General features: G+C 36.3%; 3 protein-coding genes across 3 annotated transcripts in view; 1 reads left to right on the forward strand and 2 right to left on the reverse strand.

The window, feature by feature from the left end:
- LOC112509222 ((6-4)DNA photolyase) overlaps positions 1–6,482 on the reverse strand; it is a 7,361-nt gene extending 879 nt beyond the window's left edge. Inside the window, exons 1-13 of the mRNA XM_025114079.1 lie at positions 6,180–6,482; positions 4,766–4,837; positions 3,469–3,549; positions 3,109–3,357; positions 2,639–2,725; positions 2,460–2,558; positions 2,215–2,298; positions 1,748–1,834; positions 1,570–1,641; positions 1,388–1,501; positions 1,212–1,299; positions 1,043–1,138; positions 7–89 (exon numbers count right to left, since the gene is read on the reverse strand). Of these exons, the coding sequence (XP_024969847.1) occupies positions 7–89; positions 1,043–1,138; positions 1,212–1,299; positions 1,388–1,501; positions 1,570–1,641; positions 1,748–1,834; positions 2,215–2,298; positions 2,460–2,558; positions 2,639–2,725; positions 3,109–3,357; positions 3,469–3,549; positions 4,766–4,837; positions 6,180–6,482 (1,515 nt within the window). The remainder of the gene's footprint in view (positions 1–6; positions 90–1,042; positions 1,139–1,211; positions 1,300–1,387; positions 1,502–1,569; positions 1,642–1,747; positions 1,835–2,214; positions 2,299–2,459; positions 2,559–2,638; positions 2,726–3,108; positions 3,358–3,468; positions 3,550–4,765; positions 4,838–6,179) is intronic.
- Positions 6,483–7,004: 522 nt separating this feature from the next.
- Positions 7,005–11,920, forward strand: LOC112509695 (cytochrome c1-2, heme protein, mitochondrial-like). The gene is made up of 9 exons (XM_025114791.1): positions 7,005–7,073; positions 7,162–7,194; positions 7,293–7,393; positions 8,769–8,965; positions 9,573–9,852; positions 9,931–10,002; positions 10,575–10,691; positions 10,782–10,847; positions 11,517–11,920. Exons 1-9 carry the CDS (start codon positions 7,070–7,072, stop codon positions 11,631–11,633), a joined length of 987 nt encoding a protein of 328 aa, XP_024970559.1. The 5' UTR covers positions 7,005–7,069; the 3' UTR covers positions 11,634–11,920.
- Positions 11,921–16,040: 4,120 nt separating this feature from the next.
- LOC112509871 lies at positions 16,041–16,745 on the reverse strand. Its single transcript, XM_025115067.1, has one exon. It carries the CDS (start codon positions 16,624–16,626, stop codon positions 16,279–16,281), a length of 348 nt encoding a protein of 115 aa, XP_024970835.1. The 5' UTR covers positions 16,627–16,745; the 3' UTR covers positions 16,041–16,278.
- Between the last annotated feature and the right edge of the window lie 755 nt (positions 16,746–17,500).

Consider the following 17,500-nt stretch of genomic DNA (forward strand, 5'->3'; position numbering starts at 1 on the left):
GCTCACCATACCCTTTGTTTTCTTGTTCAGCTCGTAAGCTGCAGCCAACTTCCTCTTGCAATCTTTGCTTGCAGCTTCATGAGAAATTACTAACACCACAGCACAACGAGTAAGTTATTACTATAAAAGCATTTTTACTATACTGTTTGGGTAGATGATAGGTCTACATACATCACACCATTCTGACCCCACCTCCAACTGGGATTTTACTAGATGGCAGGTTTTGATACATCCCCTCACTCAGACCCTACATCCAACTGGGATTTTACTAGATGACAGGTTTGCATACATACCATCACCTAGACGCCACCTCCAACGAGGATTTACTAGATGACATGTCTACAGACATCTCATCATCCAGACCTCACCTCTAACTAGGATTTACTAGATGACATGTCTGCGTTTCATCATATCACTCAGACCCCACCTCCAACTGGGATTTCTTAGATGACAAGTTTGCGTACATTCCATTACTCAGACCCCACCTCCAACCGGGATTTACTAAATGACAATTTTGAATGCATTCCATCACCCATACCCCACCTCCAATCGAGAATTATTAGATGACAGGTTTGCGTATATCCTATCACTTAGACCCCCCTCCAATTGGGATTTACTAGATGACAGGTCTGCATACATCCCACAACCAGACCCCAGCTGAGACTGGAATTTACTAGATGACAAGTTTGCATACATCCCATCACTCAGACCTCAACTCCAACTGAGATTTACAAGATGGACATCCCATCACCCGGACCCCACCTCTAATTGGGAATCATTAGATGACAGGTTTGCACACATCTTATCACTTCGACTTCACCTCCAATTGGGATTTACTAGATGACAGGTCTGCATACATCCAACAACCAGACCCACCTCAAATTGGAATTTATTAGATAACATGTTTGCATACATCCCATCACTCACACCCACCTCCATCTGGGACGCCAACTGGGATTTACTGGACACACTTGGTTGGTTTGGTTTTGATTCAAGTAAACAAATAGTAATTGGTAGGCTGATGCCTGAAGATTAAACTGACCTGGTTTTGGATAGTCTTTTCCGACGATACACTTTGCTTTTGTTTGAATGCTTAACGGAGCTGTCCACGGCTCGTAAATATACTCCTTGGGCATGTCTGTACAGTTGAAAAATGACCACAGATTTGTACATTATTAACAAAAAAACTAGCGAAATGAGCAAAGATCCACCTTTTAGAACGGGAAGGAAATGCCGGATATATGCACCACTAGGATCGTATTTCTTCCCAAATGAGATCGGAGAATAGATACGATTATACTGACCACAGGGCGGTTGTTGGAAACTGTTAGATTGTTGGAATGGTTGATGCATAATTGATGAAGTAAGAGGTAGAGTTAGATAGCACCTGATAGAAAAACGACGAACAGGAGAGCCATAACCAATTTCCGTTGTTAATCGCCCAATCTGAATCTATAAGGAGTCTCTCAAAAACATTACGCCCTTTTTCCCAGTGAACGAACTGTGAAAAAAGACATATTAGGAAGGTGAGCAGTTGAGCAGTCCCCCTGAGATAACATAGCCACTTACCAGATCTCCACGAGTTAGAAAACATGCAACAGAATGACGTGCCAAATGGTGAATCCAACCCCATTTCCGAAGCTATAACAACATGAATAAACTTCAACTCAAAATTACTAAATCTTGATAGATTTGGTAACAAGTAAGATGAAGCACATTTTTAAAAACTTCCAAGAAAAGCATTAACCTGGACCATGATGGCATCAATCCAAGGAAATCCCGTCCGAGCATCCCTCCATGCCGCTAGCAGTTCGTCATCATCATTCCAAGGTATCTACAAAACCTTCAACCATATAGTAACCAAAATGCATACAGTTATTTAGGGGAACAACCTTCTGAGAGATTTTTTATAAAGAACGTCTCTTCCTAATAAAAGAATGATTCAAAATCTGTTAGAAGGTCATGGATTTAAAAGAATTTGCCAGAAGGTTATTCTCCTAAAAAACCCGTGTGAACATGGAGTTTGTAAACATTGGCAATCACATATTGACTCTTCAAACACTGATATAGAATCTTTTTCGCCATATTTAGGTACCACTACATGATATGCTCACTCGGTATGTATTTTAAACACAGTTGTCGTACATAAAAATTAGAAGAAGATGAGCCAATGAGATATCAGTAGTCAATTTTGAAAACCGAACAAGAAATTACCTGTTTGCAAATCATATTACCCCTCATGGAATCAAAATTAGGAGTTCCAAAACCAACAGTGTAGAAGAAATCTCGCCATAACAACTGTAAAAACCAAAAGCATATAAACCAAACGAGCCCAGTATATCCCACCTGAAGGTAGGTCCGGGAGGTAATGCATGTAGACGTGACCTCTACCAGACCCAAAAGCACAAATCAAGCCACTAAATTTGCAACCATTTGTTTATAAAATAAAGTTAACTAACCTGCCCAATAAGGGAAGTTGGTGGAGAGGTGTGGTTTTTGACCTCTTTTTGAACCTCTTGAATGCACTGGTAGAAGTACCTGGAAGATAGACAACCAAACTTCCATACAATTGCAAACAAATGTGATTAGAAACTTAATTAGGGAGATAACAACAAAGAAAACTATGTCACTAACCTACTTTTAAGTAGGGGGATAGCATTGTTGTTGCAGGCTTTATAAATGCAGATGGATCACCCTTTGGTTTCTCAAATTTTGCAACCCATTCCTGAAATGATGTCGAAAATGAAGACCAAAAGGGAACAAATAGAAAGAAAAAGTAACCGAAGACCAAAATCAGGAAAATTGACAAAAATAGCTGATCAGCAAATAGGGTTTCACTTTTTAGACATTTCTGACCCAAATTCACTTTTTAGCCAATCCTTATGCAGAAGGCTTACGCATATGTGTAAAGATAGGTTTTCGGCACAAAAAAAAGAATCCTTATGCATATGCGTAAGAATTCTTCTTTTTTGCCGAAAACCAATCCTTACTCATGCGTAAGCCTTCTGTACAAGGATTGGCTAAAAAGTGAATCTGGTTCGGAAAATGGCTAAAAAGTGAAACCACCTATCAGCTTTTGCTATTTCTGTAAATTTCTCCCAAAATTACCTTATCATTAGTTGATTCTTTTAGCCTCCTCAGTGCTTCAGATTCACCGCCTTTAAATAGAGACAATTCCTCCTGAATGTCTCCATACCCAAGTTGTTTAACCGTTGGAACTTCAGAAACCTCACAATTCCGAGTATCCCCAATGGGAGGAATCATGGGGAGTGTGGTACAGAGTGGAGAAGATGACCAATGAGGGTCTCCAGCAAGTTTAAGAAACGATTGGTAACTTAGTGGCGGCTTTCCTCCATTCTGATCATTAAAATTGAACCATTTCTAATGAAAAGATAAAATGTTCGAAGAACTGAGAACGTACATATTTACTGGGTGTTCATGCTTCAAAACATTCTTAATGGGAAGTACCTTCTGGATGATCTCTGCAGGATGAAACAGTGTATGACTGACTGGAGAGAATATCTCTATGCCACTCTCAGAAGCATAGTTCTGTTTATAAAAGGATGTCTTATTCATCATATTCACCAAAAGAGAGCATTAAACGAAAGCTGATTGCACTACAATGGACTCGGCTTTATAAGACGCTAAATATGTCCGAATGTCCTAATAGATTGTTTCTTAGGACTTGAGTTTATAGGACCAAACAATTGTGCATCCTACGTAGAAGTGTTAAAATAAGTTGATTGGATGCTTTTGGGCGTCTTAACAAGATTTTCAAAACACTTTTGAAATAAAGTGTCCTATTAGTCTCTTTAGATGAGATTATTTTAAAAAATGTCTCACAAAACAAGTGTCCTATAAAAAGATGTGTTTATAGGAGGCTTCTCAAAAGAATCGTACTCAAAAGTGTCCTAAATGACTTGTCAGACACCCAAAAGCATCCGATTAACTAATTATACCACTTTTACATAGGATGCAGTTTGGTCCTATAAACAAGCCCTAGGATGAAGTCTATTAGGACATTTAGACATATTTGGCGTCCTAGAAAGCTGATTTTGTAGTAGCATTGTTCTTCCTTCCAAAACGCATACAAGAAAGAGCTTTCTTAACCAACAACTCTTCAAGACAATTTTAAACTAAAAGCGTCTACCATTACTCAATATAACAAATTTAAGAGTAATAGAGATGGTGTAACATAATGGCAAAGTAAGGTCCCAATTGGTTTGCAGGATTGGATTGGATTCAAAGGGATTTGAATTCCATTTCAATCCCATGTTTGGTTTGAAGGATTTCTTGGATTAGAAATCCTAGGATTTCATTGAAATACAAACATAGGATTTTGAAATCCCATGGAAGTGGTTGGTATTTCACAGGATTTCATTGGATTTGCATGTAATAATGTGTTAAGATATGTTAAAAACAATTTTTTTGTAATAATCAATTAATAAAAAGGTAATTTAATTACTTTTATAATTATTTATAACTTGTTTTTATAAATAATTTATAACGAATGAAATTCAGTTCCATTTCAAACCAAACACACCAAAGATTCAAAATCCTTCTGGATCCAAATCCCGCCAATTCCAAATCCTTCAACGAAATCCAAATCCCACAAAATCATTCCACCAAAGCAAATACCATACGATCCTCTCTATGTAGACACTAAATTTTAATTCTAAAAATGCTGGAGTAGAAGGAACTCCATTTTGCAGATAATGCTGAATGTTGGTATTCAAATTGAAGTTCATGATTAAAGGACACTTACTGTGACTTTACCATCTAAAGCTTGATAATATGGGTCAGTATCATACTCAAAGCACAACCTTTTTACGTCCCACTGCAAAGAACAAAACGTATCAGAGGTGGCAACTCATAACAAACTCACTAGGCTAACACAAACCATACAAAAAAAAGAACTCTAAAAAAAGCATCACGATGCTAAATATCAACCCTCACTATGTGACAAATACATAAACCTCTATGTTTGACAAATTAGCTTTTAAACTAGTCGTAGGTTGGAAAGGGGAGTTAATAAGGTATTTGTTAGTTAGCTGATAAACTAGTCATGTTTGTAAAAACTATCGGACAACATAAAACGACCTAAAAGGACATGTTGAAAAATTAACTCAATAAATATAAAGCGCATAATCGGAAAAGAAATGGAAAAAGGCCCTATACCTTATTTAAACACTACTACAAGCAAGGTTCAAAATGGTTTTAGGCATGGCGTGGTGGCAACCTCAAGCCCTAAGCCTTACACACGCCATGGCTAGGAAGCGGCATTTTTTAAGGCATGACATACGGCAGCAAATTTGTATGCCATATGTATAATTATATATATACACACACATATATGTTTTCTATTTATTATTCAATAATATAATGATATTAAAAAATTTACATTCATATAAATTAACTAAGTTTATATAAAAAGTTTGTGATCAGATATTCAAAATAGAAACAAAAGAGTTTTACACCTTCGTTTTAACAGTGAGTCCGTGACATATGTGAATCCAAGAAAGTGTGAGTGACATGATTAACTAAGCTTGTAAAAATATAGAATCTAAAGTTAAAAGTGTAAAAACACAACTTGAAGAGAAAAAATATAAAAAATGAAAAAAAAAATCACGTCTTGTAAAAAACGCATGTCATGGCGTGAGCCACGCCTTACACAATCGCTAAGGACAGAGACGCTTCTTATGCCATGGCGCACTTTTTTAAATGCCAACTGCAAGTGGGGTTTCAGAAACTTGCTTATAAGATTATTTATGGCCGACCAAAAGGGGCTTTTCCAATAAGCTCAAAAAATAAGCGAGCTCATGAAGTAAGGCTAACACCATGGTTATCATCACTTTGACTTTAGATACTCAAAGAGGCTAGCTACAAGTCAAAATAATGTCAAGACCCTCTTCATCAAGCAAGTTTATTGACTCTATTTGAAGCCCTAAATGGTGTGAATTTTTCAGATTTACAGAAACAACTGTTTTAATTGTTAAGCTAAACAGAAGCATCTTAATCATTTTCAAGCACTGCAGTTCATACAAACTACGACTATGATCTAAATTGCACTACAGAATGAACTATTCTTCTAATTAATACAATGATTCAACACTTTGAAACTTGATCTACGCCTACATACAGATAACCATTCATATATTACAGAAATGATACATGATTACCTCCTTTAAACAACGAATCACAACATCGCTAGGTTCGCCATGTAACACCAGCAATCGTGAACCGAACTTCTTTAGACTGGAGTCCAGATCAAGTAGGCTTTCGAGCAGGAATCGGATGCGGTTCAACCCTGCAAGCTTCGAACCGGGGGAGAATGCATCCGGGTCGGGCTTCATGTAATGTGGGTCGATGACGAAAATCGGGTAGACGTAGGTAGAGCTTTTGGCAGCGTACTCGAGGGCTGGGTTATCGTGGATCCGAAGACCCTTCCTGAACCACATCAACGTGTTGGATCCGGATTTCATTTTAGGGTATCTATTGAAGGATGAGAAAGAGAAAGGGGTGGAGCAGCAGTGACAGTGAGATGAACTCAGAGAACGCGAAGAGAGTCGCATTTGAGAAATGGAGGGAGAGATGACACGACGAGCTTTTTGAACCGCTTTCTTACATTAACCGCGGTTTAGAAAGTGACGTGGTCGGTTTAACAACAGACCCCAGCCTGTTTCGAAAAATGAATTTACATTTTTAGTCCTTGTAGTTTTTCATTTGTAACGAAATTCTACCTTATGATTTTTTTATTCCAAATCGCACTTTGGGATTTGTAAAACTAAGGGGCCGTAATATTTTAGCAAACTACAAGGAGCAAACATGTAATTCACTCTATCTTTTTATCGAACAAACCCGGGTCAAACCATCAAAACCCGATATTTGACCCGGATAGGAGCATAATCGAACAAGTGGACCAACCAAGAACCAGAATGACCCGGCCAATCCTGGGCCGTACATCCCAGCGGCAATCTCAGCCTCTTCCCTCCATACTTCCCGGTCACTGCCACGCTCACATTTCTTGTGTCACTGATCAACTCCTCTCAGCTCTTCGGTTCCAGAAATCATGAGTAACTACATTTCTATCTGCTTCGAATTTGAATAACTGGTAGTGTAAAACAACTGAAATTCACTTTTTTTGGTTTTTGATTCATATAGGTTTGGGCAAGAAGATTAATGTTGGAGTGGACGGTAAGGAATTCACTTATATTTCAGCTTATCCGTCTTCGATCTAATTATGGTTGGCTGAATCAGTGTTTTTGAACTCTGATAATTGAATTTTGCATCAGGTTTTCGACGGATCGGTCGTTTTGTATCTGGAGTCACTCGTCAAAAAGAAATTCCAAAGCTTTCAGATGTCAACAGTCCGTTGAAGGTCACTGATTTTAAGGTACCGAATTTTGATTTATTGTATGTATTTTCTAGTATCATGATTGTTTAGATTACGAACAATTTGGTTTAGATACTTTATAGTTACAGATAGCTCTGAACATATTACTGGTAGTTTAATGTGTTAAATCCATTTATTCTGTTATTCATTGCAACTTTACGCTTGAATTATAGTTTTTTTTCTGTACAATAGATGTATCCAAATTAGTACTTGAGCATCTCTATATTGATTTTTGTGCATGAAACAATATGAAAAGCAAAATCACCATCAGCAGATTGAAACCCGTTTGTTCAGAAAAATGTTTATTCTAAAGCTAGAACTTTGAAATTATATCATTCAGAAGATAATAAGTTTTCAAGTAGCAGTTTACTAAAATTAGCCAACAAGGTATATTAAAGGTTTTTGTGGTCCTCATACAGCATGCTTCTGCTTTGGATATTGAATGATTCGGGTAGGAGGACAGGAAACTCTTGTTCATTGTGATGTGGACATTCAACACTGTAGGACATGCATATGATGTTTGCATGTGACTGGATAATTTTTTTCTTTTGATGACTACAAATATTGGTATATGTAACAGTGAAAATCATGCAATCACATTGTGTTAATATCACATAAAGAAAGGCTCATTCATGCAATCATGCAATCACATTGCTTGCTTATCCAGACAGCCTCTGAATCTTGTAAATACGATTAAGGTGTTTTTCTGCAATGATCCGAACGTGAAACATATTTTTTGATCAGTCCAATCATCAGCTAGAGGTTTGAGGATGGTGTTTCTTAGTCACATGATCGCATTAGATCCATTTGGGATCAAGTTCTACTATATATGTGTTTACTGCCATTTTGCTCTATAAGTTTGATGACAATGCTCTTCATTACTACCATGAATAACATTCTGATAATGTAATTTTTAAGTTTTAACGTATTCAGCTTGTACATTACCTTGTTTGATTTGGCTGTTGATATCACCTTTTGGCAGCGCAACCATAAGTATTTGCTCTTTATACATATTGTATGGTTCTACGTTCAAATAATACCTCATTATAACTTCCAAGAACCACTCCCCTCTTTGTGTTCGCACCGTGTATCTTACTCAATCCCCCTATATATCACAAGCAATGGTTTACTACACACTGGACGTTCGTATATAATTATATTCAAGCAAGCAAACAAGGGAATTTATTTTTCAAAAGAGGGAGTAATGAAAAACAAAAGCCTGGCAGTTATTTTGGGCAGCCACAAGTTTCATGATTCTTTTTGTTCTGTTCTGTGTTGGCAACTGTATATAATTTCTGATATAACACTTTATTCAAATTTGGTGTTTCTTTAGGTATTATATTAGTAATTCTTCCTAAAACTTTATGATATTCAGGCTCCTCTGCCATCAGCTTACTTTGTTTCAGAACAAGGTCAAGATGGATCAAGAGTGTTTGCCCTCCTGGGTGCAGGAATTTCTGGATTTTTAAGCTTTTCGACGGTAGCTTATTCTGATGAGGCTGAACAAGGCTTAGAGTGTCCCAGCTATCCATGGCCTCACCAAGGCATTCTCAGTTCATATGACCATGCCTCGTAAGTAAATATGTTATTCTACACATATTAAACTACTTGAAAAGGGTTTTAATCTGGAAGCCATTCTTTGTCCCATGATGCCTATTTCTGTCTACAGATAACTACAATAGAAATCTTAAATGTCGAGAAAAAGAAAGAATGAAACTTTAACCAACCATAAGATCTTAATAGCATTAGATTCTTAATAAGTTAAGGCTCAGGAAAGATGGGCATTGTTCTGTCCTAGTTTATAGAATATCCAATGCTCCCTCGTTTCCATGTTTGAGTCTGTATCTTGCTTGGCATGGATATTAAGAAAGCTATGGAGCTGAGCATAAGAACTTGGGCAAGAAAAGGCTTTCCGGAATTTTCCCTTTCCTGTATTTGCTCATTGAAAAGTCTGTCCGTATGTCACCTTTAAGCTTTCCAATTTCCCATCTTTGAGCAAGGGCCTTTTCTGTAGATGTTATGCAATAAGTACTTGAATTCTGAGTATGGAAGCACACAAGTGGGTAAAAAGAGTAGACTGTCTTTGCCAGTTGTTTTGCTCACTTTCAACCACTTGAACAATGTTGGCAACATCCCATGATTTTAATTTGGAGCTTTTGATGTAATTTCTTCTAAGCAGGATCCGCAGAGGCCACCAGGTTTACCAACAAGTTTGTGCTTCATGCCACTCTATGTCACTGATCTCTTACAGAGATCTTGTTGGTGTAGCATACACTGAGGAAGAAACAAAGGCTATGGCAGCTGAGATTGAAGTGGTTGATGGGCCTAATGATGAGGGTGAGATGTTTACTCGTCCTGGCAAACTTAGCGACCGTTTTCCTCAGCCTTATGCAAATGAACAAGCAGCTAGGTTTGCTAATGGAGGGGCCTACCCCCCAGATCTAAGTCTTATTACCAAAGTAGGTTGCCATCCTCTAAAAAGTAATACATCACATAAACATTTTTGGTTCCTCACAGCATCATGTTCATCCTTTCAGGCCCGTCATAACGGTCAGAACTACGTATTTTCCCTTCTTACAGGCTATCGTGATCCTCCTGCTGGTGTTTCGGTAATTTCTTCTATGTGGTTTTTTTCTCCAAATAACAACCTAGATGGAAGATGCCAAGGGTACTTGAATTTACCATAAGGCATGATGGATTGCCATCTGTTGATATATTTTAATGGTTTGTACAGTGCCAAATCGGTGCATCTTGGAAAAAGAACCACCATGTTTTTCTGGTCCATAGTTTTTATGAAAGAAAAAGATGACGAGGAACTGGTGGTGGGTGGATTTATCATCAGAGAATGGTGATGGAATCTCATGTCCAACATTTGTTGGGCAATTTGTACACTTGGTCTAAGTCATTTAGAACCTTTAAGAGAGGTATTGACAAAGGGGGGAGTGTCTCATTCATCTTCATTTTATTGTTTTCAATTCGGTGTTCTCCACAATTAATTAAAGCTAAAGTTCACTTTGAATGCATTTAAATGCTCTGGGTGTAGATGAAGTTTAAAGTTCTGTCAAGTTAAAAAGATGGGTGATATTGCTTCCTGATTATTTGGTTGCTACCTTTAGTTTATCTATAGAAGGATCTAGCCATTTTTTTTCCCATAATGTCTCTTCTTTGTTATTCAATTTAGATCAGAGAGGGACTGCATTACAATCCTTACTTCCCTGGTGGAGCTATTGCTATGCCAAAAATGCTTAATGATGGTGCTGTTGAATATGAAGATGGAACACCTGCAACAGAGGCACAAGTAACCTTTCCACCCATCTTGTAGTTGAAGTTTTCAATTGCATTTTCATGGCATAGGCTTATTTCCCTTATGTATTTCTCACTGGCTCAGATGGGAAAAGACATTGTGTCGTTTTTGACCTGGGCTGCTGAGCCTGAGATGGAAGAAAGAAAACTGGTAACTTATTTCACTTGCTCTCTCTCTCTCTCTCCAACTTTAACAAAATTATGTCTCGATTTCATGAATGTTCTTACACTTCAAAATTGTGCTGTGTGGAGACATGCAAGATATAGTTGTGAAACAATAATGGCTGTGTTTCGCAAAACTAGTTGATAAGCTAGTTGTTGGCTAATAAGCACCTTTAGCTAATAAATTAGTTATGTTTGGTAAAAACCAGTTGTTAACTAGATAACAATGTAAAATGACCTAAAAGAACATGTTGTTGGAAGAATATGAGACATAATTGGAAAAAGTGGATCGAGGTTATTGACATTTTTAAAAAAGCTAGCCTATGGCTAACTAAAAGAGGCTTTTTCTATAAGCTCAAAAAGTAAGCTAAGCTTATGGTTGTCAAACATAGACAATGTGTTGGTCGAATATGCAATTACAGACAGGGTGATACACACAAAAGTAAATAAATAGGACCCATGAACTTGACATGGAAAACCCAACTGGGGAAAACCGTTAAACCGCTGGAGAACTGTATAATTCACTATGATGCAACTTGCTTCTGTATGCGGGTCAAGGTCCAACTACTTGCTTAATCGTTCAGCACAAGCACCTAACAAGACTAGCAATGGTGCCCGGTTTAGGGCTATGCTAACTAAATTGGCTTGCTAATTGCAGATGGGATTTAAATGGATATTTGTATTATCGCTTGCACTTCTGCAAGCTGGTTACTACAGACGCATGAGATGGTCAGTTCTCAAGTCTCGTAAGCTTGTGCTTGATGTGGTCAACTGATCTACATTTCAAACTTCGTGTCTGCATCTCAGAGAGGTAAACACACAATAAACTTATTTTGGCATGTTACCTGATAAAATGGCATACAGAGATGAAACTCTGCTTTTTAAATATTCTTTATGTGGGGGTGAGGACCACGTGTTCTATGTAAAATGGAAGTGTTCTCGTTTGAATCTCCACCCCTCTCTCTCTATATATATATCTTCACTTCGGTCGACTTAAATTACAATGTAATTCAGTAAGAAAATTATTGTCTGTAGATTAATAGAAGTAAATGTTCATGTGGCTGGCTTTTATATTTATGATATTGCCATGATATTGCCATTTAAGACAATCAGATAAATTGCCTGTTAGCATTATGAATCCTGCAATAATTTAATCAAAACTGAAACTATAGCAATACTTGTTTTATCTAAAAACTTCTAGGTTACCAAAGGATGATTTGCATGTGGTATTCTTGTTACTGGTAGAGCCCTATGCTGGTTACCATAGAGCCCTGGAGGTCTGCCTCTCAAGGGTTCAAAAGTCAAAGCGGACATCCGCTTAAATGCACTATGTGGGGTAATGTATGTAAGTAGTTGACGTATATAAATAGCATATATTTCAAAAAAAAACTTCTACGTTAAATTAGAGTAATTTACGTTTTCATCCTTGTGGTTTAGAAATTTCAATTTTCATTCCTATGATTTGCAATTTATTGCTATTTTCGTTTCTGCACTAATTACTAACTTTTAAGTATAAGGGACCAAAGCTGTAAAGAATTGTAAACCGCAGGGATCGAAACAACAATAAATTGTAAACGATTGAGTAAGCTTCGCTTTTGGTCCCTAACGTTTGTCAATTTCGACGGATCTCGTCCCTGAACTTTGAAAACTCAGATTTGGTCACTCACGTTTGTCATTTTACAATGGTTTCGGTCCCTCACGTTTATCGTTTTACAATGGTTTTGGTCCCTCACATTTGTCATTTTACAACGGTTTTGGTCCCTCACATTTGTCCAAAAAATTACAACAGAAATGAGGAGTATTATGGTCATTTTATCTTTTTGCTAATTACTTTTAAAAACTTAAATAAAATATTATATTATTTATTTATTATATTCTATTATGTATTTAGTGTGTATATATATATATATATATACTTTGATCGAGATAACTGAAGTGGCTAGTTTATCTGTTAGTGGGAGGGACCAAACCAAGCAAAAATGCATACCACAAGGGTTTTTTTGCAATAAAATTTTTGTAGGGACTCAAAACCAAAAAAAACAACAAACCACAGGGACCAAAATTAAAATTTACTCTATATAATATTGGACAAAGTATTACATATACTTAAACCTTATTAAAAATACATTTTTCAACAAATTACAACCATTTCAATACAATTTGAATTGAAATAATTGAAGTGGCTTAGTTAATCGCAGATAGTGATGATAGTTGATTTGATTTTAAAGAGACGGTGAAAGTATAAAATTCGCTACATGTAAATATTACACTTTTTTTTTAATCAAATTTCGTTATGACAATAAAAGAGACAATGCTTCATTCATAACTAAATTCCATGTTTTATTTGTTTTGAACGTATTTATTTAATTATGATATTGATTTTTTGGATTTATCTTCGATTCATCTTCATATCGAGATGACATCGTAAGTTGTTTTCATAAGAAAAATGAGACTTATTTTACACTTAGACATGACTGAAACACAAACAACTAGCAAAAATTTTGCTTGCTATCATTATTACTAGTAGAGCTGTTCATGGGCAGGACGACCCATTAGACCCGGCCCGCTAGAAATACGGGTTTGGACAACCATTATCGATAAAATGGACGAACCCGAGTTTGTTCGTTAAAATTAACGGGCAGATATGGACAATGTAAAAATAAATATGGACAGGTCCGTCCGGCCTGTTTATGTTTTATAATTAATTGAAATTATACTAGTATATTTTAAAATTAAATTATTAATGTTATAAGATGAGAGTTGGGACTCCTGTTTTTTTTTTGAGAACCCAAAAGGCTCTACATTATCCTTATTAGCATCATTATGTCAAAAGTCCTAATCAATCAACAATGGATAGAGTCACTAGTTGCTTAAAGTTTTAATTGCAATGGTGTTTTTCATTTACTTTTTGGTTCCATATTAGTTAATTAAGAGTTACACTTTTTATACTTGTTAGCCCATGGGCAAGCCCGTTGTATTTATAGAGCGGATAATGACAAGTTGTCAAGCCCGAAAAAAACAAGTTAGGCTTGGCTCAGACCCACAAATGATCACCTCTAATTATTAGGTATTGGATTCAATATAATCAAATGAGACTACACATTATTTTGATTGCAAGTTTAAATCATTTTTAAGACAAAATGAGATGTGTGAATGAGTTTCTTTTTGTTTCCAAAAATTTTGTATTCATTCAAACACATCTAGAAATGCATATCAATTGTTTGGACAAGGAAATACTTAAACCTATGTCCAGGTATCAAAATCGACCATCTAAGTCATCCACAATTAAAATCTCTGCTGAACTAGAAACTTTAGTTTTACTGATTCAAGACTCCAAATCAAATCTGAAGATGTTTATGGTACAATTTGACTGATTCTAAACTTGAAATCTCTATTGAACTAGAAACTTTAGTTTCGTATTTTTGCAGACCAAATAATCTAGAACTGATTTCAAGTAGATATAAATATTTCTTCAATTATCACGTAAAACAACCACATCTAATGAATAATGTTAAGAATATACACCTAATCTAACAATTCAAAAGTGCAAGGAGCCGTTCAGAAAGAAATCAGATCATTAGCTCAATTGGCTAATAAAGGCCAGGCCCTAGGACTCCACCCTAGATGCCGCATGTTCCCTAAAAGTTTATATATTACTATATATAACCGGTTCAACATTACTAAATGTCGGCTTATTCAAGTTTTCTTGGTTTCAAAATTCTTAAAAGCAGTTGGCCATTAATAGGTACTCCAATCCTATCAAACTGGCTGAATTGTTTGGGTTTTGGCCAAACTGAGTGAACGACCCCGACAAGAACTTGGTATGGTATGTGAGAATTTGTGGAACCCAATATTACTTTCAAAAAGAACGTTTGAGGAGAGGAGGTAAGTTCCATCATATATACAGGAGAAATGGTCCAAACCCGATGTAGGACTTTTAAGGGGCAATTTGATTGGTTTTTCGTTAAGTCGTGTATGATAAAAGTTGTATGTGCGAATTAATCTGTCTGTATAGATTGAAATAGTTTTTCATAGAAATAAGTAGCAGGTTCTTTAACTGGGAGAGATATGTTTAGAAAAAAAAAAACTTGACTTTCTACATAAAGTTTCCTCCTAAAAGCTTACTAAATAAGCCACTTTCTATATCATTAAGTTACTATTAAATAACCATGTATAGCTGATCGTATAAACTGCAAGCTAACAAGCATAGCCTAAACATGTTATATATGTTTGTTTTTTGCCTTAATACATAAGTTGGAAGTAGGGGTGCTTAAAAAACCGACCAACCCGATCAACCCAACCCAACCCAAAGTGAAATAACTCAACTCGAAGCAACCCGATGTCTAATCGAGTTGTAAAATTGTCAAACCGTTGATATTGGATTACTATTATTTGAACCTAATCCAACCCGATGAATCTGATATCCTTTTATTTCTTAGATTTAATATGATTGTTGAATTTTCTATTAATATATACATTAGACAATTACACTATCATGTATGTTTTTCATACACATATATTTTCAATATATTCACATCTTTATATAACTCATTCGTATATATGTTCAGTAACTGTGAACATTATATATATATATATATATATATATAAATTGAGAAAATTAACTGAATGTGATATACATAAGAAATATAGATAAGTTGTATCAAATGGTTGATGATGAAAAAAAATATGAGCAGAGAAATAACATATTCAAGGTTAGAAAAATATTTTAATGTACCAAAGTATCAACCCGATCAACCCGTACGGTGGGTTGGGTTGGGTTGCACTTTGATTTGGGTTGGGTTAAGATTTTTCCAAACCACAAGAATTGAATTGTGTTGTTCAAATATCTTCGACCTAATCAACCCGATCCATAAAAACTGAAAGTTGGAAGATCTTATTTTACACCGATTTTAATACTTGTTCAGCTGTACAGCTGTCAATTCAATAAACAACAAAAGTGTTCCAATCGTGGCAGGTACTTTTACAAATTCTCGCCGGAAAATTCATGGAATATGGCTTCGATGTGATCTTCGTTTTTTAGATGATAATATGTGTTGTTCCACTTCCAAACTCCTGGATCTAATATGCACAATCAGCACCGATGAATCGATAATATCATGGAGCTTAATTGGATGAATATTGAGATCTGTCAAAATAAATCTATGGTGATGGAAGAGATCAATGAGTGATTACGGTTAGTGATACCAATCACAGAGATGGAAGCCAAAGTGGCAAAGCATCCGGGATCGAAATTGTGCAAAATTATTCAAAAACATGAAATCGAATCATTCAGACAGATTATTTTTAGAGGCTTAAGTTGTTAAGATCTATCGTGTTTTCATGACTAATTTGATTATTTAAGTCGACAAATTGAAGGATGCAGCACCAACCATGTCCTGATATCAAGTGCGGTGGTGATATCACCGGTCGTGACGGTCGGAGACATCGGAAGCAAGGCGAGATGCGATGGCGGAGTGGTACATGATGTCATGGAAGTTAGCCATTTCAGTAGTCTTCATCCGCAGCTGTTTGGCTTTTTCCTCCGTGAAGCATCCAGGAGCAAATCGTGATCTACCGTTATCTGGATCCGAGCTTTCCGTTATGGATCCGTCGGTAGGATTTTGAATGTAGTCTGGATCTGATGACCAGCCAAATAGCGGGATCCACCACTTGGCGGAGGCTGAAGCCGCCGGTCGTTTGATCCGGCTATTCCGGCTATTGGAGACGGTGGTGATTGGTTGGAAACAGGTGGAGAGAGAAGCTGCCATTGATTAGGTCAACAGGAAGAAAACAAAAAAGCAGATAGATGAAGATGCCAATGTCGATGGGAATGAGGAAAAGCGGATAATGAGGATGGAGACACAAATGGATAAGGTTTTACATGTCGTATCAAAATTGGATGATTTGAGATCATACTGTTTTTATTTAACCTGTGATATAATATAAATAATACTGAACATTCATAGCAAAATACTGTAAAGTTTCGATATTTTTCATACATTCATAGTGTTTTGCTATGAACCCCAAACTCAAATTAATAGGGGGTATCTTAAGCATCTAATTAACATTAATTTTCGGGTAAATTTGACATAAAAAATGACATAAGTTAGCATGTGGTATAAAAATCGAATCTAACGAGAACGTCAACACATATAGCATATCATGAGCATGAGATTTGCATACAAATGTCGAAAAATGGGCATACACAATCAAATAAACACAAGCTAATCTCGAAAACTCTCACAAATGGGATTAACAAAACAACACTTGATTCACTCATTTTGGTTAAAATGTATCGTTCAAGCCGTCACTACGCTAGCATGTACCTTCCATAAGCTTGAAAAACCTCTCATTATCCACTACTTGGATGAAATACATGCAAATAAATCAAAAGGGATTTTATGGGGGTTAGGTTCACGTGATACCAAACTGTTTTGTGAGACTACAAAATAACATGGTGGCTTGAGTAACCATACCTATACACTATTACCACAAATAAAATGGAGTATACAGTTGCCTATGTAATTGTTAGACTTAGGGTCTGTTTGTTTTTTCAAAGTTATCTCTTAATACCTCTGAAGTCTGATTCGTTCAGACGTTTGGAATTAATAGCGTTTGTTTTATTTTTAAAATAAGAGTTTA

Source organism: Cynara cardunculus, assembly GCF_001531365.2.
Source record: "Cynara cardunculus var. scolymus isolate 2C chromosome LG 3, CcrdV1, whole genome shotgun sequence".
Classification (NCBI taxonomy): Eukaryota; Viridiplantae; Streptophyta; class Magnoliopsida; order Asterales; family Asteraceae; genus Cynara; species Cynara cardunculus.

What these genes read in the sequence shown, in the direction of transcription:
- LOC112509871 (XM_025115067.1), bottom strand. Translation starts at nt 16,626, where the DNA reads ATGGCAGCTTCTCTCTCCACCTGTTTCCAACCAATCACCACCGTCTCC.
- LOC112509695 (XM_025114791.1), top strand. An exon ending in AGTTCATATGACCATGCCTC is followed by an intron (nt 8,966 to 9,572) that starts GTAAGTAAATAT and finishes TCTTCTAAGCAG; the next exon opens with GATCCGCAGAGGCCACCAGG. An exon ending in ATCTAAGTCTTATTACCAAA is followed by an intron (nt 9,853 to 9,930) that starts GTAGGTTGCCAT and finishes TCATCCTTTCAG; the next exon opens with GCCCGTCATAACGGTCAGAA.